We start from the raw sequence: 26147 nt of genomic DNA, 5'->3' as shown, positions 1-26147 counted from the left end.
TTCTGCTCAAAACGTTGGGAAACTCCAAAATTTGTATAATTAAGGTAATTTTCTTAGTCTGTAACCTTAAATGACCTATACCAACCCAGGATATGTTTTGAGGCTGTGAACATAATTTTGTCATATTTGGTATCAATTTGTAGCGAAATTTGATCCAGAAAATAAAGCTAAGGTTAATTGTTCCATTACGGACCAATTTTTGCAACTTTTCCATGTAAGACAACCAAGAACTGATAAGAAATTTGGATCTAGGATAATGCAAGATGTCATAATCACCCCCCACAGTGGAAGGCATTTCACTATCAGTAACTTAAGTGCTGTCTACAATGTGGCGGTGTGGCTGTAAGCCTGGTAGCACCACCATGCTGGAGAGAACACTGATCGTCTAGTTTTGAAGTTGGAGCTGGATTGAGGAAGGCTTGGCAAGATCTGGGAGGTGGCCAAACTCCGACATATACACCGGACATTTGTCCCTAAATCCCCGATAAACATTGGTGATTCTACATAGACCAGATGTGCCCGAGACACAAGGCAAGTCATTCTAGGGTTGATATTAGAGTCCCAATCGCTGATAAATATTGAGTAAATATCTGTGATTTCAGAGATCCGGCGTGTCAAGACGCAAGGCAAGTCGTGCTAGAATTGTCTAGTATCGATTATTATACAGAGTTCCAAAATAGCCGATATGTATCAGCCTGAGGTAACATATCGGCAATGTCGCAAACCATGTGCCATGACAGAACTCATTCTTGTATCATCTTGTTTCGATATTAGAGCCGACATATAGATTGTTATGTATGACAGAATATGTTGGGCGTCAAACTTCATCCTGCCCCACATGTGGGGCAGGATGCGCTTACTATTTTCGAAACACCTGACATCACTTCTTGGTCTTTTGGCCAGAGGTCCATATATCTTTCTTTCATGAATTTGACTTTGTTTGTGTACTGTCTTACGAATTCTGACCTAGTGTTATTGGGTTATGGACTAGTATGATTGCGATTATTTTTCGATACCAGAAAGTGAATGTCCAATATTTAAATATTGTGCAAAGTCACGTCTTCATTAATTGTGATTTGACCTTGATGGCCATTTGCCTTGGTCACCTGTAAAAGATTACACTTACATTTTAAATTTGTGATTCGTCTTTTAACATGAGTTTCAACACTTCTGTTTTATTTCTCTTCATCAGTTGCCCTAATTTTTTGTATTCCCTTACTTGAATTTGACGATAAGTCCCTAAAACAGGAGAAGCCAGGATTGTTTTTGAAAAAGTAAACTGTTGTAATGACTCCATTTGTGTGTAATCTGTTGTTTGTGGTGCCAAAACTTACCAATCCCTAATCCGAGTTCTGGGCGCTCAGCTTTTCCCGTATTGGCACATATTTCAAGCCAATGCTTGTGCTCGTTTTCTCAGTGTTAGAACTATTTGTTGTGAAAGGCTGTTTTAGGAAATAAAAATACCATCAACGACAGTGTGCTCATATTTTGAATGAATCGGTCCATTCAAGAAATATTTAAACCAGAAACTCAAGAATGAAAAAAGTAAGTAAGGTTTGAAACTTTAGATACTGGAGGTCAACTTTAGCAACATGCATAGCAGAGGAATGTTTCAACACAGCTAGTCCCTCTTAGTTTGAGCAGGTCTGCTAATATGTAACAGTTCATGAACAATGACAGGAAACTACTCATAATCTGTTTCAGTTACTGCCACCACTCCTTCACATAATACTATAGGTACACTGCATACAAATAGGTTAGAGATCATAGAAGCTCTGACTCATATTGGGCTGTTTCACTCAATGCCACCACTCCTGCACATTTGCAGGATTTCCCTTTTTCTTACCTCATTTGTATGTTTTTGACACTGACATGTTCATTTGAACAAGTCACATCTCAACCCCTGGGTCTACCTGTACACCAAATACTGAGATGGTAGGTGTGGCGGTTTGGGAGCTTTTGCGTGTGACGGACATACATCCGCACATACATACACACAGACATAGAGACGCCACCGACTCACCGTATGAGCTCTTTTAGGTATTTATATACATACCAAATATGAGTTAAAAACGTTTTATGTGTTTTTTATTAACATTTCACTGATTTCATATATTTTTGACACTGAGATCAGTTGCCCAAACTTTTGGTTTTGATAGTCATCTCCATTTGCTTTCCTTTAAAAGAATTAAAAGGCACAAAAACAGTTTGATGTTAGGATGTTGGTGTCTTTTTATTTTTTTCAATCGCATATTCTTGGCCCCTATACTGAGAGCAGGTAAAAATCTGCATTATATTTGGATTCGACCTGAGGATCAGACCAGTTGATTTCTTTCAGCGCCAGTGATTTTTTAAAGTTGCTGGCCCACTTGGCCAGTAGAGATTTTGCGCGAGATGCACACACTGGGTACACTATGCTGCCATGTTGTCTGGTAGATTGGGTTATCGAACAAAACAAACTTGACATGCACATATACTCAATAGCACAATGTATTTACCAGGTTTGAAGGAAATGTGTTCATTTGTGTTTGTATACTGGCAGTGGGCATGAAAATTTGTTACAAAATGGCCACTGCATATAACTACACAGAATGTTACTATGAAACAAATTGCATTGTACTATTCAAATGTTTGGATGGGAAAACACCCCTGAATTAAGTTATATGACCCCTGGCTTCATCAGATGGGTCTTATAGTGGTACACTATGATAGAAATAATGTATGGTAAGTGTAAATATCTGATATTGATATCTTCTACTGAAACATTTCAAGTTATTATCTGTTTGTCATAATGAAAACACACTTACTTAACACCATCACTACTGGCAACTGGTTTGAAGAACTCCGCCATGTTGTCAATTAGTCTGTCAAATCCTGATCGGACACAAACATCAAGTATCTTTTTGCAATCATCACTGTAATGTTTTCAAGAATTAAGATTGCATTAATTATAATGGGCAACTGTATTGAAGTATGAGCTGCATCGACAGCCTTTCATAATGTTTGGAGGTGAAGGAAGACATTGTACTCATGATTGATTTAAAATAGCCGAAACAGACACGCAACCTAGTGGCCACAGGAGTTCCGCTGTGTTATGTAGAGACTAACTATCTACGACATGTGTTGAACCAGATATGAACTGAAAATGCTCACGTGCTTCATTATATATTGCAGTTTTGTGTACATTTAAACTTTTGCCACATGTTTGCAGCTTCATTGAAAGTGTTCATAATTAACATCATGAACAATGTTCACCACATCATCATCAGATATGCAAATTATAAATTACCTGACATGGAAATGCGAAATGACTTTCAATATTGTTTTACCTGGTATCACCAATGTACATAGCATGTTTCACCAACTTTGATCAAGTAAATCCTGGTATATATCCCTAATTAGGAAAGTTCATTAAATATACAAATTAGGAATTGGCTGAAAAAGTGCTAGATGACTGAACAATGTAATCACAGTGTCTTCAATGTGCATAGTAAGTTCGTCAATTTTGGTCTAGTCAATTCAGATAACTATCCCTAATTAAGAAGGTTCATTAAATATGCAAATAAGGAATTGGCTGAAGTAAAAATGCATAATGATTTTCAATAATGTTGTATCATAGTATCTTCAATATATGTGGCAAGTTTCATCAACATTGGTCCACTCAATTCAGATATATCCCTAATTAGTAAAGTTCATAAAATATGCAAATTAGGAATAGACTTAAGTTAAAATGCTTATTGACTTTTAATAATGTTAAGTCATAGTATCTTCAATATACATACCAAGTTTGGTCAATTTTGATCAAGTCAAATCTGATATATCCCTAATAAGGAAAGTTCATTAAATATGCAAATTAGGAATTATATTTAATGTCACCCCTTAATACCTTTCACAGCTTATATATCTTGGTGTGATCAACATTTGTGGCAAATCTCATCAAATTGTGTGCAGTCGTTCTCAATGTATAGCCGTTTATTTCTAAAATCATTAATTATGTAAATGAGTAAAAAAGTAAGCAAGCCACACCCACCAAAAACTAACCAGTTCTTGCCATTTGCAAACGGAATCTATGTACCAGATTTGATTCTGATCTGAGTAGTTTTTGAGATATCGCGTACACAGACAGATGGACAGACAGACAGACAGAGAGACAGACACACAGACATCGCTGCGACATTGGCCCACATGTGCACATGAGCTAAAAATGGCAAAAATAACTACAAAGAAACACAATGGCAGATTTCATCATAATTTGACCATATCAAATTAAGATCATCCCTAAGAACATGTCTACCAGATATGAAAGCTCTCAGACAAGTAGTTTTGGTGAAATAAAGTTTTGATCAAAAATGGCAAAAATTGCCCTAAAATTACAAAGTTGCAGATTTCATCATGATTTAAATACGTCATATTTTGATCATCCCTATGAACATGTACACAAAATATCACAGCTCTCAGACAAGTGGTTTTGGTGAAATAAATTTTTGACCAAAAATGTAAACATGGGGCCCGGGGGCACCGACGTCCTTTGTACCTCCTTACTGTTTATTAATTGCCATAAATGTGAAATTTGTCAAAAAGTCAAATTGTTTTGACATAAATGAAAGTTATTTGAACTGGTTGGTTACCGGTCCAGCATAAGTTCAAGTGTGGATTCTAAGTATCAACAACCTTGATATGAACCATTGACTAAAAAACATTTGCTTGTTACACTCACCACACTTGTACTTAGTATTTGGAGTGTACACCTATCTACAATACAATGATAAAAAGTTTGGACTCTGTAGGTCAACAGTGCATCTTTAATGTATGAGACTAAATAAGCTTACCCCTCAAGTATGTATAGGCCAAAAACAATATTTAATTTTGAATTATGTAGTGCAGGGAAGGACATACAATATGGTGAAAAGCAAACTAAATATAAAAACTGAATATACAATTATATGGAAATGTTGTTTTACAGTCATGAGTATCTGGTGTGTGCGGAGAGACAAATATTAAAATCGGACAGTATCATCCTGACCACAGTTTGTCTGACTGGTTGTTTCCTTCTGATTTTCTGACACGGTGATGATAGGTACAAAATATTATGCTATTCACGATAGTTATACAACATAGCTTGCATTTTGTTCATAGTAGAACTGAGTTTTACATATAAGATATACTTTCTCGTAAACTGTAAATTCTGGCTTCTGGCAGCTCAAACGTCGCAATACTACATTTTTTGATATGATATGGAGTGATTTGCACACATGCAGTGACAGTCGATATATTCATAGTATGAGAGTATACTGTACATTAAAGCATAGTGATGTTGACAACTACATGCATGCCAGTGCACGATTTCAAAGTAGCCAGGAGGAAATTCTAATGGTCTTTTAGTGGAAATATAGGTATTAAACGACAGTGAAACAAACAACATTAGTTATCGTGACCTTGCTAAAGTGCAATCTCGGATCATGTATGATCTGATGATCATGCCAAATTACCATGTCGGATTTAGCCCTGCGTACGATGCTGTGTGTTCCGCTACAGCTATTCGCCCTGCTCACCACAGCCCTGCAAAGACCCGTACGTAGGGTCGGTGACTTCAAATCCACTTTGGGACTTGACGTAAAAAGCCAAATTACTGCCGAAATTCAGCGTTCTTGGGCCCAAGTCGTATCCCTGCCCACCTCAGCTACTCGATCGCTTCCAAAAATGCCAGTCTTTTATTCACTTTTCGGCAACTCTCTCGCTAGCCCTGCGTACGTACGTAGTGTACGCAATGCATTCCCTGTGTGCGTTCCTAACACACAGCATCGTACGCAGGGCTAGCGAGAGAGTTGCCGACATCGACGGTTATTAAGTAAAAGATGATGTCAAAATCAATGCACAACTGTCGAAATTACCCAAAATAAGCAACAGAAAACTAAAAGTTATCGCTGTGTCGAAAGGACAGTATATCAACATAAAAAGACGCTAGTTTGTTATGACATGGAGGCCGGAGGTAGAAGGACAGAGCATTCTCTCGCTCTCACCCAGCTATTAGTACGGGCCGCCGGTGGGATTGCCTCGCTATTAAAAGCAATGGATTCGCCGGTACTGGGGAGTACGGAGCCCATCATTCTTCAGTCTATCGAAGGAGCGGTTCGTGCCAAAAAATACATGACAGCAATCAAATATACGCTAAAACCTTTAAAACGTCAAAATCCGCAACTGACCGAGAAACATGATGGCAGGCCTTGAAAAACAACGCTAACTTGTTATGTGCGCATGCGCATATTAAGGGGAGACCCATTTGATTTCGGGGGGGGGGGGGGGTATGCAGGAAGTGGGTATGGGAACTCTTTTTGTTAGAGAGACAGCATTTTTTTATTTCTACAGTCAGACCTGCATCAATTTTTTTTTCAAATGGAGTAGCAGTGCAATTTTTCAAATTTAAGCCAGTGTTTCACATATCACAGGATGTTTTTATTTATCATTTTACATTCCAACAAATGACAAACAAAATGGAAAGTCTATTATATATACAACTTTAAATTATAGAACACTTTTTTGGCAAATCAACTGTGATCAGTACTATACCTGCTTTTCTTTAAAACAGTCAATTCCTTTTAAGTTCTCAGGGGGAGATATTATCTTTTGTGGTCAGAGAAACAAGGCTCACACATTGTATTTAATTATATTTGTTGTTCCTCAATTTTCATTGTCAACTTGTAATCTTTCTAACATATTTATATTGAGAGAATAATGTATTGGTTTTAACACTAGTTTATTGACTCCTATCTTGTGTTTTAAATTTTCACGATTTAGAGAAGTCAAATAGTCCCATCTAGATATTGCCTATACCATTGAGATATTGCAACAGAAATCCTGAAACATGATTTCTTGGGTCAGAAAAGGGAAGGAAAACATCAAGTGCACCGAGGTGTACAGTAGTGAATGCTTATATCATAAGTGCTGGAAAAAAAACACATAAGAATTACTCGTGGTAAAAAACATTAGCGTGCCTTTGGCAGCATGCCAGCAAAGAATACATGAGAATGAAGTTTCCAAAATTTGCTCATTTCAACAGCATTGTGACAATTCCTTTTTTATTTCTGTCTGTTATGAGAATATTTTTTTCTCAAGCCATTACAGGCTTAATTTTTTCTTTTATTTCACCTGGTGACAATTTTTTCCTCGAAATCCTCCATACCCCCCCCCCCCAGAAATCAAGTGGTTCTCCCTAAGTGAGCCCCTGACCTATAAGGGCCAGTGGATTACTTCCTCAGTAGAACTGATATGCCTGCCAGTACCGGTGTTTATCGCCTACGGAGGCCATCATTCTTCAGTCGATCAAAGGCGCCTTTCGTACCAAAAAATACACGACAGCTGCAAAAGTGCATCACTGTCAACTTCATAACTATAGAACATGTTGAAAAACACAGTGAAACGTTCACAATGTAAAAACTGTGCCCAAACCGAGAAACAAGATGGCGTCCGTTTCGATTCTTCAACTCAGATTTTGTCCTACAGTTGTGCGCATGCGCAGACGATAGCTTTAGCGAAAGTGAGGCAAAATCAAGTAAATATAAAATAAAATGGATAAAAATATTGTTTAAAAATAATGTAAGGCATGTATCACCAAATTTTGAACATTTCTGACGGTATTTCAACTATACGAACACCCATGCCAAACATCACAATAATCAAATCAGTGGTTTTGAGGAAAAAGTGAAAATAGTGGTTTTCAGAAAAAAGCTAAAAAAGTGACTTTAAAATGATTCAATCAAAAAAAGAAAAAGACCGTTTGAGATACATGCCCAAGTGACCACCAGACCAAATTTCAGAAAAAGTTACTGAAGCGTTTCTGAGATACCTGCGTCCACAGCATACGGCCCACTATGTTGGCCGTATTGGGCCGCGCCATCACATTAGTACCTTGTGCCCACAGGGCACAAAGTACTAAAAATTACTCCAAAAACGCACAATTTGAGCAAATTTGAAATAGGTTAACCGTAGGAACCTAAATCCTAAATATAAAAGCTGTCTGACGAGCAGTTTTGTAGAATATTTTTAAAGATTTTTTACACCAAAAATGACCAAAAATTGCCTTCAAAAAAAAATTGCATATTTTTATCACAGTTTTAACAAATCTGAATAGGGTTATCCCTAGGAACATGTATACCAAATATTAAAGCTGACGTATCAGCTGAGGAGGAGAAGATTTTTGCCAAAAAGTAGCTTAATTACCCACAAAAATACAAATTTGCATATTTCATCAGAATTTGAACAAATCTGATAGAGGTCATCCATAGAGATCTGTACTCTAAATATCAAAAGGAATCAGACTGGCTGTTTGAAGAACAACTTTGAATGTAAGAAGTTGACAGACGAAAGACAACACCAAACTTCTACCTATCCGTAAGCTCAACATCCTGACAATGGAGCTAAAAAAACTATCTGAGTACCTGTACATGTTTCTGGGATTGCCTACCTTTCTACCATGTCTCTTGTTTCAAGTGAAAGCTCAGTTAACGTCACACTGTCTTCAAATTCACCACCTGTGTGTACCATAAATTTACACAGGCTGTGTATATTACCTGTTACAAAAAATGCCACATGCATATATTGTTAGATGGAGCAAGATGTCACTATACACTGTGGGGATAAAAGTTACCGAAAATGAAGACACACAAGTCCATTTCAGTCATGATATTAAACAAAATGACAACATTGCAACGTAGAATTGCAGTGACTACTTCATTCACCAACAATTATACCCTCTCACGCTAAGTCAATTGAATCATTTGATGTGAACCTTGAACTTTGCATGCAGTCACTGATTTTGTAACATTTTCAAACATTTTTTTGAATGTTTGTTGATCTTTTGTTGGAACAAAATATGTAATCTTGTTGGGTATTGACAGTAGTTATGGAAAGCATATTTAGTCAATTGCTAGAAATTTCTTAGGCTTGAAAATCGCAAGTTGACATGAATTTTGGAACTTTGTACTCTCTGCTCATTTATCAGGATCAGTGCCACATGTGTAGGAATAGAGGTATGGTTAGTAATGGCCATAAGTACATGTAGCTAGGACACAGGGAGTTGGGATATATGGGAAACAGATCAAGAATATGTGTACTTTGAAATGGGAAATTTGAGTTATGAAACTCTGTCCCATATTTTTAACACTGACATGTTCATTTGAACATCATGATGTTGATGGACATACATACATACATACATACATACATACATACATACATACACACAGATGCTCCCAACTTACCATATGAACTCTCTTTGATACATACATAAATTGTGAGATGTAAAGAAAACAATATTGAGATGTAAATTTATTGTGAGGTGGCTTCAAAAGAAAGTAAACTTACACATATCTTAAGTCTTCTTTGAACTTACCAGAGTCTCTTGAACATGTATTTTCAATATTTGAACGAATGTTTCCAATAATTGCTTCAAGCTCTTGCAGAGAGATACACTGTTTTAAAGAAAACCTGTAGAAACAAATAACATCATTTTTAATGTATTAAATAATAAATAATAGCTAAAAGATTTGTCAAGGATATATATAAGTAAAAATATTCAAGAGCATGCATTTGTAAAAGCAATGTGAAATTTCACTTAATTTTGCCATGGTTGTTTTTTTTCAGTTGATTTCTTTTGCACAAAAGAATTTGCTTTTAATACTTGTGAGTAATATTTTGGGAAAAAAATATTTGTCATCATATTTGTCAAAAACTTTGTGGTTTTGGAGAAACTTCCTCTCATTTTTCCAAAGTACCATAATAACATTCATTCCTAAGTTTGTATTGTAGTAGCGAATGAATTTGTAGTTGTAGAAATCAAATAAAAAAGGAAATTTAAACTGAGTTTGAAGCCAGTGAGCGTCGTCCGGCAATTCCTTTTCATTTCCTTCAAAAATACATCATTTTTTAATTCCAAATTGAACTGTGAAAGTGCTGCTCGTTTTTTGTGTTGAACGTGCGTGTTCAGTGCAGTGCAGTGTGGAGTGCATGTAAATGTATACAGTATACAGAGTCAGGGCCGATCATGCCGGACGACGCTAACTGGCTTCAAACTCAGTTTAAATTTCCTTTTTTATTCGTTTTCTACAACTGCAAATTCACTGGCATTGCCAAAACTATAAAATAATAGCAATAATGCACCCCCTCCCGGCAAATAATGGACGAAAGCAAACTTTGCACTCCATAATGTACAAGGCCAAGCTGAGTACATTATGTTGTGCAAAGTTTGCTTTCGTCCATTATGGGCAAGGAGGGGGTGCATTATTGTTTAAACAACACACTCAAGGAGTGTGGCAAGGCAAAAATTATAAAAAAATAGTATATGCAAAGATCAAATTTTCATTTGAACCAACAGGTAGATAGCAGTACAGCATTAGTTCATTTGTGTACTGACCTAAAAGGCAATACATACATTCAATTAATGTAAATAGCGTGTTATGTGATGGTACCTACCTATTAACTGCTGATTCAACTGCAACCCTGACATTGCTGATCAACTCATGAAGTCCTAGAATAAAAAGAAATCATAACTGTTATGAAGGTCTGCGAGAACAGATAAACACATTGTAATTTCAGTACAATTATGTTTAACATGTTGCCTCTCTAGGGTTGAACAAACTACCTTGTGGCCAATATAGCTCTGCCATGAATATATGTTAGCATTATCACACCTACAGCACTTATCTCTTGATTGGCTAAAACTCCACCACATGACATTCCAAAACCAGATATGAACTGAACGTGCTCACGTGTTTTACAACAAGTTCATTAATAGTGGTACGTTTCACAGTACAATCAGATATCTGTTACATGATTATATGTAGCAGATTTCACCAACCTTTGCACAATACTCTCAGACTTAAATCACTATTGAATTACAAAACTTTATTTAATATGCAAATGAGGTGTTTATTAACTTGACACTCCTAATGCTTTATGGGACAATTAGATATATATATGATCAACATATGTAGGACGTTTCATCAAATTTAATGCATTTATTTCAGAGTTATATGACTAATTACTAAACTTCATAAAATATGCAAATGAGCTATTTATTAACTTAAACACTGCAAAATCCTTCTCAGTACAATTAGATATATATCAGATCAATATCTGTAGCAGGTTTCATCAAATTGGGTGCCATAATTTCAGAGTTATATACCTAATTACAAAATTCATTAAGTATGCAAAAGTTGGCTGAAAGATTTTTCAGGGGAAATTATATCATTAAATACTGCAAACATAGCTTGCATAATTTTTACCTTGTTCTACTAAATATTGAATGGTTGCCAGGTATCGTTGCTGTATATCTTGGGATGCTTTCTGCTGCATTTCCTAGTGAGAAATTAAAATTACATTAATATTTATCTGAAGTAAATTCTAAGAAATCACCTTTTAGACATATCATATCATACCTTGCATGTTGTTTTTCTGGTGATCATACATTATGCTCTTGCTGTCACTTGTAATATGTGTAAATAATGACAGAAAGTGAAAATTTATAAAAACAATGGACGTACAATCAGAGATTTACAAACATTTTTGTTAATTTTGAGCAACGATTTTCGGTTAAGATTATGAATTCTGGGGAAATAGTCTGTCACATTTTTTTTGAACTTCAAAAACTATCCTGCCTCTATCATTGGCCATTGATTGACACTGATTCAGAAGGTCTCGGGTATGCAACTGTTAGGTGAAAGCTTTGGACTTTGACCAGTGCTAAAATGAGCATGCACAATTCCATGGTATACTTTTAAGGTTCCGAGACAAGTAATTGACCTTTTCAGTCTAACAATTCTCTTGGGGTTATTAAGCTCAGAACCCCATAAATTATACACTTTCTGAAAGCCTAGATATTGGGAAACATTTTGGTAACCACAGTGTTACCATTGTTTACATAACTATCACGTGAAAGGTAATTTGCATAACCTTTCAAAAATCGGTTTTCCCTATGTTTTGTCTCAATACTTCAAAATATCTGACTCAAACTTCCTTGAATGCAAGTTGTCACAAAGTGCATCTTAGATTTTTAGCTTCTTTAGACGATAGTCTTCGTTAGACTATAGTCTATAGATCGTTCTGCTTCAGGTGCTGCACTTCACACCCAAATTTTAAATAATCCTGGGTTTTTGGAAACCTAAGAAACAAAACACCATCACTTTGGAACTTTGGGCACCCTACTGTAATACAGTGATTTGGCATGGCTAATCTTTTTGCACAAAATAATCTTCCAAATTCTATGGACGTCAACGTATCTCAGTTAGGCGTCGCAGTACTGCGTTCCAGTGGTTGGGTCATTTCCATATTTGCGAGATCGCCCAAAGAGATCGATCATTTCCATATTTGCGAGATCGCCCAAAGAGCACGTCTGGTCTGTTTGCAGGATCAGGTGATCGGGTGAAAAAGTGTTTATTTAAGGGTTAGCAACATGGTTTTCAGCAGTAATGAACTTATTTTACATATTATCTATACGTAAGCTTGCTAATGCAATTGAGATGGATTGGTCATGTCAGGACCATTAATTCAGAGGAGGCACAGTGGACAAGTGGTTAGGGTAACGGACTCACTATCGGAGGATGGTGAGTTCGAGACCCGGTTCAAGTCCTGGTAGATCCAGAGTAGCGGATTCAATGTCGGAGGACGGTGAACTCGAGACTCTAGCTGAGCAAGGCACTTTACTCCTCTGTTCTCCATTGGGGTTGTGGATTATGGGTATTTAGAAGTATTTGACCTCCATGAAAAGAGGTGTTTCACCTATGGAGTTATCGAGTTTAAATATAGATTTAAAAAAAAAAAATTCATTTTCGCGATGGTTTCGTTTATTGTATGTATAACCGTCGAATATATGTCAAATATATTTATTCAGTATCTTTCAACATGTCAAACAATATAAGTAGTATCTCACATCAAACAAAACTCATGAAAAAGTGGCCGACTTTGTCCCTTTAACTGGGCGTCCAAATACTAAATAACTGAGCTGTTACATATTTTACATTACAAGATATATGCATTGCAGACAGATGGACGTGTAAAATTTGTTATTTCACCTGAAATCATATCTGCAGTGAACTTAAATATGCACGTATGCATGTATCTATTGATGAAAACAATAACTATAGACTATGCATAAATACCATCCACCACAGATCCTTACCTTTCCACTGTGTGACTTCAAAGTATCAAGGTACATATAGGCACCTAAGATGTTCAGCTGAATTCTTAACATCACAACCAACATACAGCTACTGTACACAGCAACAATCGTCCTGGTAAAACCTTTAATTTGTAAATTAAAGCACATATAGATTAAAGTAACTCAGTTGCCAGAGACACTTGTTTTTCACTTTTCCAGAGACTATACACTAGTTTCCTTTTGAGAGACTTCATCCCCAGGATTAAGTTTGTTCCAGTCTGTGAGAGGATTATGGACTGTGGGTTTACACGTGTATTTTTTTAAACCTGAGGGAATCTGATTAGTCGCTCTGTAAATATTCCTTATCAGCGATCTAAGCGATCTCACGTTTACACGTCATACACAAGGTATGGATTTAGTTCGGGTCAAGCGCTCTCAGCGATATCTGGGCTAGAGAACAATCGCTTGCTTGCAATGGCGGACCCACACATCTTGGCTGGTCCCCGCCTCAGTGACAAGCACAAAGAGGCGTCTTACTACGTGCTGCGTCTAGTCACGTTAGACGCAGTGATCAGCGAACTACACATCATGCAGCTGCTGTCTACGCTTTTTTTGTGTTCTGTCAACCAATTGAGACGCCTTCGGCGAAGAAATTTACTAGGAGAGAATAATATTGTTGGCCTCGCCCTGTCTGATGTCGGTATCTACGGTATTTCATGTTAAGATCAGACTCTTGTACGGAAAATTGAGACAGTCAAAGTTCCAGCCAATGCAACACTAGTAACACTGGATGTAATTTCCATGTACACGAATACACCACATAATGAGGCAATTGAATCAGTCGGCAGAGCATTAATAGGAAAGATCATCAAACAATTACATAATCAAGTAACCACCAACGAAATACATGATAGCTCTGCTAGAAATAATCTTAATAAACAACACATTTGAATTCAATGATGAATTCTACCGGCAAATATGGGGATGCTCTTATACGGAAATAATCTTGATGGGGTCGCCTTCTTCGCCAGAAATAGCAGATATTACATTTCACGAGACAGAAATGAGAATAATACTGAAATGCAAACAACAAATACCGACCTGGCTGAGGTTCAGGGACGATGTTTTTCTGATTTTCATCAGAACACAACACGAACTCAATGAATTCATATCAAACATCAACAAAATGCATCCTACTTTCAAATTTTCGTTTGAAAGCTCCTCTCAAGAAATAACATATTTAGACCTGACTATCTACAAAGGTCGTCGATACAACAAAGAGAATATTCTCGACATCAAGACACACACAAAACCAACAGATACTTTCCAGTTCTTACAAAGAAACTCATGCCAAACACATCAAAAATGAATTTTAAGCGACTGATGAAGAAAACTCTGTTTTCGAAACGTAGCGCCAAAGGATTGCAGTGTCACAGTAGTCTCTCCGCTCTTCCTGTGACCAATTGTTGCCGCAATCGCGAGAGCTTCTTACTTGAACACCGTACGTTATGGTAATGACCGAACCGAAGACAGGATATAGTTCGGCGTTTAGTTCGGTGTTCTGGTCACACGTGTAAATGGGCCATTATTTAGTACGGAGCACCGAACCTGGACCAGCCCTCTGACACCGAATTAATTTAGTTCTTTGTTAGTTCGGTGTTGTCTGTTCACACGTCCAACTGACACAGGTTTAAATTTATTCTGGTGTCAACTCCAGATTTAACTCACACGTGTAAACCCCCCTACAGCCTCTTTTTTTTCAACTGAAATTGTAATCTAGTAAGTACATTTCCTTGCAAGACAATCTGGCACACAAAACAGGCCTTTAAGTCAGGTATGTGAAATGCATTAACATGTGTGTAAGAAATAACTTTCAGTATGTACGGTATTGCTGACTTTAATTTTGCAAACATGGAAATAAAGTGAACACTTAAGCTTTGACTTAAACTTTTTTCCCATTAGTCAACTTGGACAACCATTTTCTAAAAGTTGGTAGCCCAGTGACAGTGGCTGGAAGCCCATGCATTTTTTGTTTCAGGAATTTTTTTCATTAATTAACAATTAATAGATATGGACTTATCTGCATCCACACATACGGTATGTAAGATTTGGTGATTGATAGCCTTACCCAGCTGTATTAAGGGGACAAGTTTGCTATCTTTAGAGAAGACATTTTTGTTTTGTGTGTACATACCGGTATTTCTGTCAATGTATATTTGTAAATGATGAACAAATTGTTGATGTGATATATTTAGTTTTTGCAGTGGAATAACCTTAACTCATTCAGACAGATATATACGGTACTTACTTGTAATCTTCAAATATTCCCAGATTTTCAATTTGTCAGCAGGTCTGCAAGAATTATGCTATAATTAGAATTGTTGACTTTAAATTGCGACAAGTTGTGTTAACAGCTTAGTTTTTTGTCTATGAAACAATCACATAAAGTATACAAGCAACCTAATGGTCGATACAGCTCTGCTGTGTTATGTAAAGAATAACTATTTTGTGACACATGTATTGATGAAGGTGGAAATTTTTGATAGCTCATTTCAGGATGGCCTGATGAACCAGATATGAAATGAAAATGCTCACATGTTTCATTATGCATTGCAGTTATATGTAAATTTGAACCTTTGCCACATGTTTGCAACTTCATTGAAAGTATTATGATCAACATAATGAATAATATTCACCGTAGATTAATTCTTAAAGGTCATGAAGTAAACAAATATGTAATTAGCTAAAATAAAAATATTAAATTTCTTTGACTGCTGTCATTGTATCACCACTTTTAGCAAGTGTAAGTCCTTCAAGCTATATATGGCAACTGTGAAAGTTCATAAGATATGCAAATTATAAATTAGCTGACATGAAAATGTAAAATGACTTTCAATATTGTTTTAACCTGGTATAATCATCAATGTACATAGCATGTTTTGCCAACTTTGATCAAGTAAATCCCAGTATACCGGTATATCCGTAATTAGAAAAGATCATTGAAAATGCAAATTAGGAATTGGCTGAAGAAAAAATGCTTAAACTTTCAATAATGTTGTATTATTATAGTAGTCTAGTACATCATAAGTAGTAGACACATTCTATGATACCAAAATAAAGGTGTCTTGCAATATTGTATTACATGGAATTAATGTAGACAATATTTGGTCTCTCTACAGTCTATGGTTGCACAATCTACAATTAAGGGAACATGTAATAATGGTCATTCTTTAGAGCTCTCAATCTTAATGATGCTGCCACCCAGTTAAACAACCATTGTAGTATCAAAGAAAAATAGTGATAATGTCACTGTTCGCTCCCATAAGTCATCAAAACAAGCCAACAATTGTATGAAACATGGACATACATACAGACAGACTGACATACACAGACTGGCACAGAGTGATGACATTGGCCCTCAAGTGTGCCTTGGCCCGTGGAGAGTGATAAGGATAACAAACAGCTGAATGTAATGATAAAATAGTTAAGTATAGGCTTATACAGGCACTGAGAGTGAATATGTTACAGCAATTTGATTAGTTTCTTTTCCTTTTCTACTTCTGTGATAATTTTAAGACAATCAATCTGCAAGGCAGTTTATGTATTGACAAACATAATATCTTTTACAGGCACACAGCAAATTGTTCTTGATTTTTCATAAACAATATTTGACATAGACTGAAATACACAACATGCAACCAATGTTTGCATTTTGCCCATATACCAGATACATGGAGAGATTTCAACATACAATCATTAACTCAGAAACCCTACAGGGAAAAGTAAACATTGTTTTTGCGTATTTCATCACAATTTAAACAAATCTGATCAAGTTCATCCCTGGGGACCTGTACTCTAAATATTAAAGGAATGGGACCAACTATTTCAAGAAGAAGAAGCTGGGAATATAATAAGTTGATGTACGACAGACACTGGACGACACACAACAGACGACGCCATACATCCACCTATCATACAAGCTCCGCATTGAATGTGGTAACATTACCGGTACTTACTTTGTCCTAAGTTCTGCAGTGAGAGCTTCAGAATTCAACAACTTCATCAACTTCTCCTTCAGACTTGGAATCATAGACAAGACTGTAAAATCAACACAAAAATTTGACAACACCTTTCAACTGAAAAAGTTTCATCAGGTTGTGTGTGTTTTTTGGAGGGAGAAAGCAAAATTACAAGAAACCATTGATTGTCGATGACACAGTCCAGGTAGGTACTGAGCAGTTTATCAATTAATGTTGACAAACTAGTATTAACTTTATGACAGTTTTGTTTATATAGAGACTACATAGCTTAACTTTGAAATCTAAGTTCAATGCATATCAATCAAAGGTTTGTTCATTTCAATGACTGAAAAACAAACTAACATGGCAATAGATTTGCTTGAATGTTACACTTGTTTGAGCCAAGTTTAAATTAAAAGGGGAACAAAATTAAAGTCAATTATTCGATTTCTGTTTTTTCAAGTAAGTATCTAATAAATTCTGACTTAAATCGTCTTTATGCGTGGCTACATTTGCTGAGAACAACACTGCTTAAAACTTGCAAAATAGCAGTAGACATAGCTGAGCCAGCCTATGGGCATGAAAAGGCTCATGGGAGCTTCTGGTGTAATGTCATCAACGATACAGAAGTATTCGTCGACCCAGTACATGTATGTCTAGCCAAGTTTTGCTCAGTACATTAAGAACAAGTCATCATTGATGACATAGTCCACACTTATTAATGGGCAATTTGATTTCAAGTTCGTGGAGAGGATAGAGTCCTGTTCATTAAATGGGTCTGTGATTAAGAGTGAGTTCAAAGGTGGTGAAAACATAAAACCAATGTGGGCTGCCACATTAATTACAAAAGGCCATTCAATAGGTCAGTTAGTAATTAATAGACAACATATTGCTAAACATTTTTGCATTCTATCATACCATTGACAGCTTATCACCTGTACCACATTTCATAAACAATACTGCTAAGTGTCAGTGAATTGTATTACAGCATTGTGAGATCAACATCTGTACCATCTGTAACTAACATGAAACTGTGTCTTCATTCAAATGTTAAAGCAATGTAAACTCAACATCTGAACCAATGTACCAATGAAATTTGATGAACCATTTCTTGACATATCAGCCTAATTACGAAAATTCATTAAATATGCAAGTCAGCAGTTAATTGACACGATACCACAACATATCTTTGCATGTCAAAACACTACTGGATGATTAAAATCTGTGCCATATTTCATCAAATTTGATGCAGCATTTCTTGACATATCACACTAATTATGAAAGTTCATCAAATATGCAACGTAGCAATCTTCACACAGTATTACAGTACTGACAGATTAACATCTGTACCACGTTTGATTAAATTTGATGCACGCAGTATGTCTAAAGATAGCCCACTAATTAAGACAGTTCATTAAAGATTCGAATTAGCAATTAATTTGCATGACACTGCTAAGCGTCTTTTTACACTATTATGAGCCTGTGTGCTAAAGATCTGTACCAAGTGTCATCAAATTTGCTGTGCAGCATTTCTAGACATATTACTCTAGTTACAAATATTCATCAAATATGCAAATAAGCAATTACTTGATGCAATACTGACATATCTCACTGTGTGCTATCAGAGCTCTGTGAGGAACATTTTTACAATGTTTTATCAAATTTAGTGCAGTTGCTCTAGAAACAGCGCTTTTTCAAAAAGTCGATTGTCAATGATATACCGGTAGTGCCCGCTTTTTAATAAAATGACTGTCATATGGCCATATTGGATTGGATCACTAAATAAATCAACATGTGTATGTATGACATAGGGAGTAATCCTTCCACTAAGTTTGAATGAAATCACTCCAGGCATCTCTGAGATATCTGCATAAACGGACGCACAGACATGACTGAACCTAGAAGTCCCATGGACAATGTTCGTTAGGACTAAAAAAGTTGCACTATTCTATCCATACTTTGTGTATTACCATTATTTCTGTATGTTTCTGTGCCAACAAAATGGTTTACAGTTGTGCAGTTGGATGCACTAATGATTCCAGGAAAAACAAAAACAGAGCGAGTTTTTACCAGTTTCTAAATGTTAGATTCTTACTTGAGGCAGTGCCTGAGGAAAGTCGGAAGGGGAGAAAACCTGCAGCATGTGATAAAACGAGCGAAACTATTCTGCCCATTTCTAGGAAGAATGTTTTAAATGGGATTTAAAGGTAAGAGTTTAAATAACTATGCCTATTTTTGTGGTTGTAAACACATTTTGCAACTTGTGCTTTTTCCTGATATTGAAATTATGCGTCCTTTAGCTTGATGCAGATAATGTACCCTACCTACATATTCTGAAAATCCTTCACAAGAAGAGAGAACTGGTTTGTTTTTGAAAAAAATTACTGGAAAAATTGTAAGTTATCTATTTCATACGTGACTCTAAATCAGCGAACAGCAAAGTTTTTTGCATCATGTATGTGCAAGAAGAAAGCGAACTCTGACTGCCCTCTGTAAGCTGAGGCTGTGCAGTGGACACTTTCCCTGTATAAATGCATCTACATGAATCACTGAGGTAAAAACTAGTCCATTTTCACCTCCATGCATGAATAGAATGAGTTGAATGCTTCTCTGTTGGTACCATTACTTATCTGCAATGGGAAATAGCTACTGATATGACATATTTTAATGCTTTTGAGTACCGGTACTATGACAAGTGTGAACAAGAGTGTGTTTCTATGGTACACCTTTGACAACTCTAAACAAATCGGTGATAAAACCTCTTGCGTGACTTCGCCTTTAAAAATGTGCCAAAGTGTGATCGGCTTCTTGCAAAAGTAGTCTGCTTCCGTCAGCCAATATTCTTGGTAGATCATTTAGTGTGGATTTAAAGAAAGAAAGAAGGATTTGTTGTGTATTGAGTGAAAGGAACAATCTTCAAAATGTGACAAATGATTTTGTCTCTCCTATCCAGACATCCATATGATGGATTTCTGATGGGGACACATTTCCAGGATTACACTTTGACTAACTGTATAAGTAACTAGATTACGATAGCATATTGAATTTAGCTTACCAGTCATGTTACATGTTCTTTGATTGCTATCAAAATGATGTTGTCGTCTTGTCAAAGCTAAGAACTCTGCAGCTTCTTGGTCTTGATACTTGTTTAATTTCCAATTAGCATATTTACCCAGCAGTGCTGCACCTAATTAACAGACAGAATATTCAAAGGTTATAAACGGCAAGCATGGGTATTTGGTAAGGGATACAAAACCTGTGAGGGCATCACTCATTCTAGAGTTTCTGGGAGAGTACAAAAGGTGCATACAAACCCCTCAATGAGTACATTGGCACATACATGTATGGCCATATGGAAGCTAAAAACTGACAAATATTGCCTAAAAATACAAATGATTTACTAACTATATCTCACTAAGGTCACCTTAGGGACCTGTATACCAAACATTAAAGCTATCTGACCAGTGGTTTTGAAGAAACAAGCCCATCCCAATAGCTTCTATAGACTACCGGTATAGTCTATAATGGTTAAAAATTACAAAGGCCCTGTAATCCAAATGTCAAAGCAATCTTAGCATTTTTTCCTAAACAAAATTGAACTCCATAACTGCATCCTCACAGATGTAAGATTTGGTAATTCACACATTTATGTCATCCTGTATTCTTGTAAATCAGGTGAACAATTACCGGTAGTCTCTAATTACAAGATCTGTACCCCAAAATATCTTGCAGAAACAACATATGGATATTTCCATGCTACATATATTTGTACCTTGTCTGCTGTCCTTGTTAAATATTATGAGCAAACTTCTATCTTCCAATTGCCAGCTCACATTTACTTATCCAAATTTCATCATCACTTGGACATATGATAATATAAGGTTATTCACAAAATACCGGGATTTACGTCAGAGTACATCGTGCAGCGGAGGTATTGTAGACAATACCGTAGCACGAGGTACGAGGACATAAATCCCGGTATTTTGTGAATAACCCTATTATTATACACCTTTTTAGTCCAACTTTACTTGAAAAAAGTAGAAATTTAGGTGTTTTTTTATGTTTCTTGCGCACTGCACTGAGCGATCCCCGGGAGCGATTGCGAGCAGACTGGGAATGCGTTCAGTGCGTCCGCTACGTACACAGAACGAAATTTCAACCCGCGCTGCTCAGTGCATGTGGTAGAAATTTTACGTCAGCAGCATAATTTCACTCAAATTCACCGGTTTTGGACTGACCATGATTTGCTTTGTGAAGTGAATGTTAAGAAGTATATATTGTTGTAAAAATGTAAAATATTCTCTTCTTTTTCCTTGCGTTAACTTAAAGGTGTTTTGAGGTCAAAGGTCAAATAGTGTCCAATAACACATAATTGTACTCCGTGTCAACATTATTGGACTCCACGTCCTCTGATACCGAAACTTACTGTACGACGAAACTCCATAATTTACAGACGTAGGTGTATAATAATCAGATGATATTAAAACCTTATAATCAAACTTTGATACTTACATATCTAAAATTGATTCCTGAAAAGAAGACTTTTGACCAGAGAATGGAGAAAATTTTAAAATATATCCTGGTATTTGCCGATTTTAGTAAAATTTAAAGGCATGGTTCAGGCGTCAGATTGTCTTGCCAATTACTTACTAGATTACAATTTCAATGGAAAACAAAAGGCTATGACACCTTCATAATCCTCTTACAAACTAGAACAAACTCGATCCCTGGGATGGAGTCCCCTACCTTTAAGGGAACTGTTCGTGATCCTTGGGATCGCTTTTGTTCTAGTACGTAAAAGGATTATGGAGGTGTGATAGCCTTTTGTTTTCCATTGAAATTGTAATCTAGTAAGTAAATTTTCTGATGAGACAATTGGGGCCAACAAAGGCCTTTAACCAACTACTGCATACCCATTGTACCTACCAATCATACCAAATATCGAAGTAATAACTCTCTTTTATTAAAATATCGTCATTTTTCAAGAATCATAACAATATTTTTTTTCTTATTCTGCTATCCATATCCACAAGATTCCAATCTGTTTTGGATAACCTCCAAACATTTCACATATCAAAGTTGGTCACTTTTGGTGTTGTTTAGTTATAAACTCCACAAACTTGGGTTTACAGACTGACACATGGATAGATGGACAGACAGACAGAGTGACTGACAACACAGACTACAGGAGTAACAACATTGCCCTACCTCCCATGTGCCTAACATGGAGTGACACTGATTTCACAAGCAAAGCATGTGTGTACACTTATCTACAATGCATTGTAGATTAGAATACACACTTGTTTATTCAAATGTGTGGATGGACTGTATTAAAGTCAACAGTACATCTTATGAGATAGACAAAAACCAAATTTAATTTTGAATTACATACCACAAGGAATTACATCAATTTTGTCCTCTTTCCCAAAACAGATAAAGAACAACCTTAAACCTCTCATGTACCTAGTCAGTTTGTGATTTAAAAAGATGGCACTTTTGTCTTCACTCCTAAAACAGTTGAATAATTGAAGTCAGATTGTAACATCTTGCATCATTATTGCTGATAGCTTCAGAAACTTACCTCCAACAATTGTTCCAGTCACCAGTACCTTTGTTTTGTGATGATGCCAAAACCGTCTGAACCACTCAAACATATTGTAAGAATAAATATCAAGGCAAGTCAAAATTTTGTTCACACCCTGCTGACTCGTACCCTCCTTTAATCTGCAAATTTGAAACACAATATTACATTGTGTAAGTTTACATTTTTCACTGAAATGTGAATATTTGTTCACTGAACTGGTATTTTTTTGTTTAACGTGTTTAAAAGACACATATCATAGTATCCACACAACAAATGACAGGGGTTGGGTGGGGAATTCTGTAATCGTTTGTAGTTCTTTGTTAGTTTTTTCTGTTTGACTGTTACAAACTACGGTAAACCACATTCACTGAACTAGTATTTTTTTGTTTAACACGTTTAAATGACACATATCGCGGTATCCACACACAGTTTGACCAATTTGGCAATGCCACACAATCTTCCAGACATGGTGTTGCCATATGTTAGTCAACATTGGAAGTAACTAGATCGATAAACCATGCAGTCACTGTTACAGTAATAACTTATTGCTGGGTTAGCTGTTCATATTAGTTTTGCTGCTACTTGGACTTCAATGTCTGGAGACCAAAGTTGTCAGTCACACAATTGCAATTCTCACTTAACTATGCAACATACACCTATTACTCTGACATCAATGTAGATCATGAAAGACTGCTAGTAAATGCAAACAATGCAACAAATGACTGCTAATGTCACACATGCCTTATTTAGATGGATTAAAAGTAAAAATACCGTCAAGGACAGTGTGCTCACATTCGGTTTCAATTGGTAAATTCAAGAAATATTTAAACCAGAAAAACAAGAATGACAAAAGCAAATAAAGTCTGCAACTTCGGTACTGGAGGTCATCTTTAGGAACATGCATATCAACTTCTATAGCAATGGGACAAGCAGATCCTACATACATAAGCAAACGTCAACAAAAAAATTAGCCAGAGAAGCTTGACAGAAAGAAAAGGTGGGAGAATGGGGAAAAAGTAAAGAGTGGGAAAAAATGTACAAGGGATCTGGTAAAAAGTAATGCCACCTCATCAATCTTCTATCCCCTACCCCCTCCTGAATATCAAATGTTCCACCCCTTGGTAGACCATGTTTACATACGACCAGCTGGAAATGTACAACTTTGGGGATGTTTTAATTAATGCAATGAGTGCTATCATTCGAATGTAAACAGCACTTTAATTAGTTACAGATAGTGAAATGCCTTCCACTGTGGGGGTGATTACGACAGCTGGAATTATCCTGGATCCAAATTTCTCATAAGTTCTTGTGTGTCTTACATAGAAAAGTTGCAAAAATTGGTCCCCAATGAAAAAATTCACCACAGCTTTATTCTCTGGATCAAATTTTACTACAAATTGATATTAAATATGACAAAATTATGTTCACAGCCTTCGAAACTCTCTCACATAATATCCTGGGTTGGTGTAGGTCATTTAAGGTCACAAAAGAAAATTACCTAAAATATAAAAATTTGGGGGGTTCCCAACACTTTGAGCAGAAAATTTATCTATCTAATAAAATCCCTCGGGACTTTTGTACCAAATTACAAAGCTATCAAACAAGTAATTTTGAGAACAAGTTTTCTTGACCAAAAATGACAAAATTGTCTTAAAAATACAAATTTGTATATTTCAGGACAATTCCCACATATCTAACCATTGTCATCTCTGGACATCTGTACACCAAATATAAAAGCTGTCTGTCCAGGGGCTTTAAAGAGAATATATTTTTTACGATTTTTTGACCAAAAATGACAAAAATTGCTCCCAAACAGTAATATTTCCAATTTTGTCATAATTTCAACAATTAGAAGGGTAACACCCTGCAAACATCCAATCCAAATTTGAGAGCAATTGGGGTAGCTGTTTCAGAGATGAAGAAATTTTACTTAAAATGAGAAAAATAACGAAAAAATTCAGCAAAAATACAAAATTCAAGATATCTTCACAATATTCATTAAACTGATTTTGATCAACCTTAGGAACCTGTATACCAAATATCAAAGCTATCAGATTAGTATTTTTGAATAAAAAAAATTTTTGACCAAAAGTTTGGAAAATTGCCCAAAAATTACAAATATGAAAATTTCAATTCAATTTGTATACATTTGACTGAGGTCATCCTGAGGAACATGTATACCAACTTTCAAAGCAATCAGATGAATGGTTTCAGAGAAAAACATTTTTTTATTAAAAACTGAAAAAATTACCCTAAAAATAGAAAGCATGCAAATTTCATCCCAAATTTTAAACAAGTACTTTAGAATGCCTAAAGGAACCTGCACACCAAGTTTCAACCCTATCTGAACAACGGTTACAGAGTTTTAGCAATTTGCAGTGTTTTTCTTTTTTTCACCTTCATTTGCATACTTTTGACACTGACATGTTCATTTGAACAAATTCACATCTCCACCCCTAGGTGCACCTGTACACCAAATACTAAGACAGTAGGTGCTGCGGTTTAGCTGTTTTTGAGGTGGACGGACATATATACATACATACATATATACATACATACATACACATACATACGTACATACATACATACATACATACATACATACAGACATGCAAATGGCATGCAAATGAACTGATTCAGCTTATACGATTACCTCACATTGGTATACCAAATGTGAGCTAAAAAGGACAATTTCAAAGTCTATGCTGCATTACACATACATTACACTAAATTATTGGGGAGACACAAGTGAGTCCAATGGCCATGTTACAATGTTTAAATAAATAAGGGTGGTAAGCAGGTAAATGTTACTGGGGTTCCCCAGTCATTTTACTGGGGTTCCCCTTGGTATATCAATGTAATCAAATAGGGGACAGCAGCAATGTTATCGGGTTCCCAGATCATTTACCAATATTCCCCAACCTTAGCAAAAACTGTGTGACACTCATCAAACTTGCAGCATGACTGAATCTCAGTGTGATCATATGGGGTGAGAACAGTGCCAAAATTAGCTTGATCTTATTGTTTGAAACTTATGTCATCATTATTATGCCACTATTTGTGTATTTTGTCATTTTTACGTCATTGTATGATTATTATAGCATATCATTATTAAGTTAATATTTCATTATCATACACCTCCGTCTGTAACCTATGGAGTTTTGTCGTACAGTAAGTTTCGGTATCAGGGGACGCAGAGTCCAATACCTTTGATGCGGAGTACAATAACTTTAGGTGTTATTGGACGCTATTTGACCTTTGACCTCAAAAACACCTTCATGTCAACACGGGGAAATGGAAGATAAAATTTTACATTTTTCACAAAAATATATACTTCTTAGCATTCAGTACTTCACAACGTTAGTAGTGATGAATCAAAAACCTGTGAATTTGA

The 26147-nt window shown here is 36.1% G+C and overlaps 1 protein-coding gene across 6 annotated transcripts in view; it reads right to left on the bottom strand.

Moving 5' to 3' along the window:
• The window catches only part of LOC139132414 (peroxisomal biogenesis factor 3-like), a 53426-nt gene that overhangs the window by 4664 nt on the left and 22615 nt on the right, over positions 1-26147 (bottom strand). For 3 of the 6 annotated variants that reach the window (XM_070698768.1, XM_070698765.1, XM_070698769.1), the window contains 10 exons: positions 22751-22893; positions 20225-20356; positions 17167-17248; positions 15459-15502; positions 13172-13293; positions 11280-11352; positions 10468-10522; positions 9389-9483; positions 8462-8567; positions 2808-2915 (listed from right to left, as the gene is read on the bottom strand). In XM_070698768.1, the coding sequence (XP_070554869.1) occupies positions 2808-2915; positions 8462-8567; positions 9389-9483; positions 10468-10522; positions 11280-11352; positions 13172-13293; positions 15459-15502; positions 17167-17248; positions 20225-20356; positions 22751-22823 (890 nt within the window). In that variant the 5' untranslated portion in view covers positions 22824-22893. The remainder of the gene's footprint in view (positions 1-2807; positions 2916-8461; positions 8568-9388; positions 9484-10467; positions 10523-11279; positions 11353-13171; positions 13294-15458; positions 15503-17166; positions 17249-20224; positions 20357-22750; positions 22894-26147) is intronic. The other 3 variants (XM_070698770.1, XM_070698771.1, XM_070698766.1) reach the window with 2 other exon arrangements.

The sequence above is a fragment of the Ptychodera flava genome, chromosome 5 (genome assembly GCF_041260155.1).
Source record: "Ptychodera flava strain L36383 chromosome 5, AS_Pfla_20210202, whole genome shotgun sequence".
In the NCBI taxonomy this organism is placed as follows: Eukaryota; Metazoa; Hemichordata; class Enteropneusta; family Ptychoderidae; genus Ptychodera; species Ptychodera flava.
This window is presented reverse-complemented; position numbering and strand designations above follow the sequence as displayed.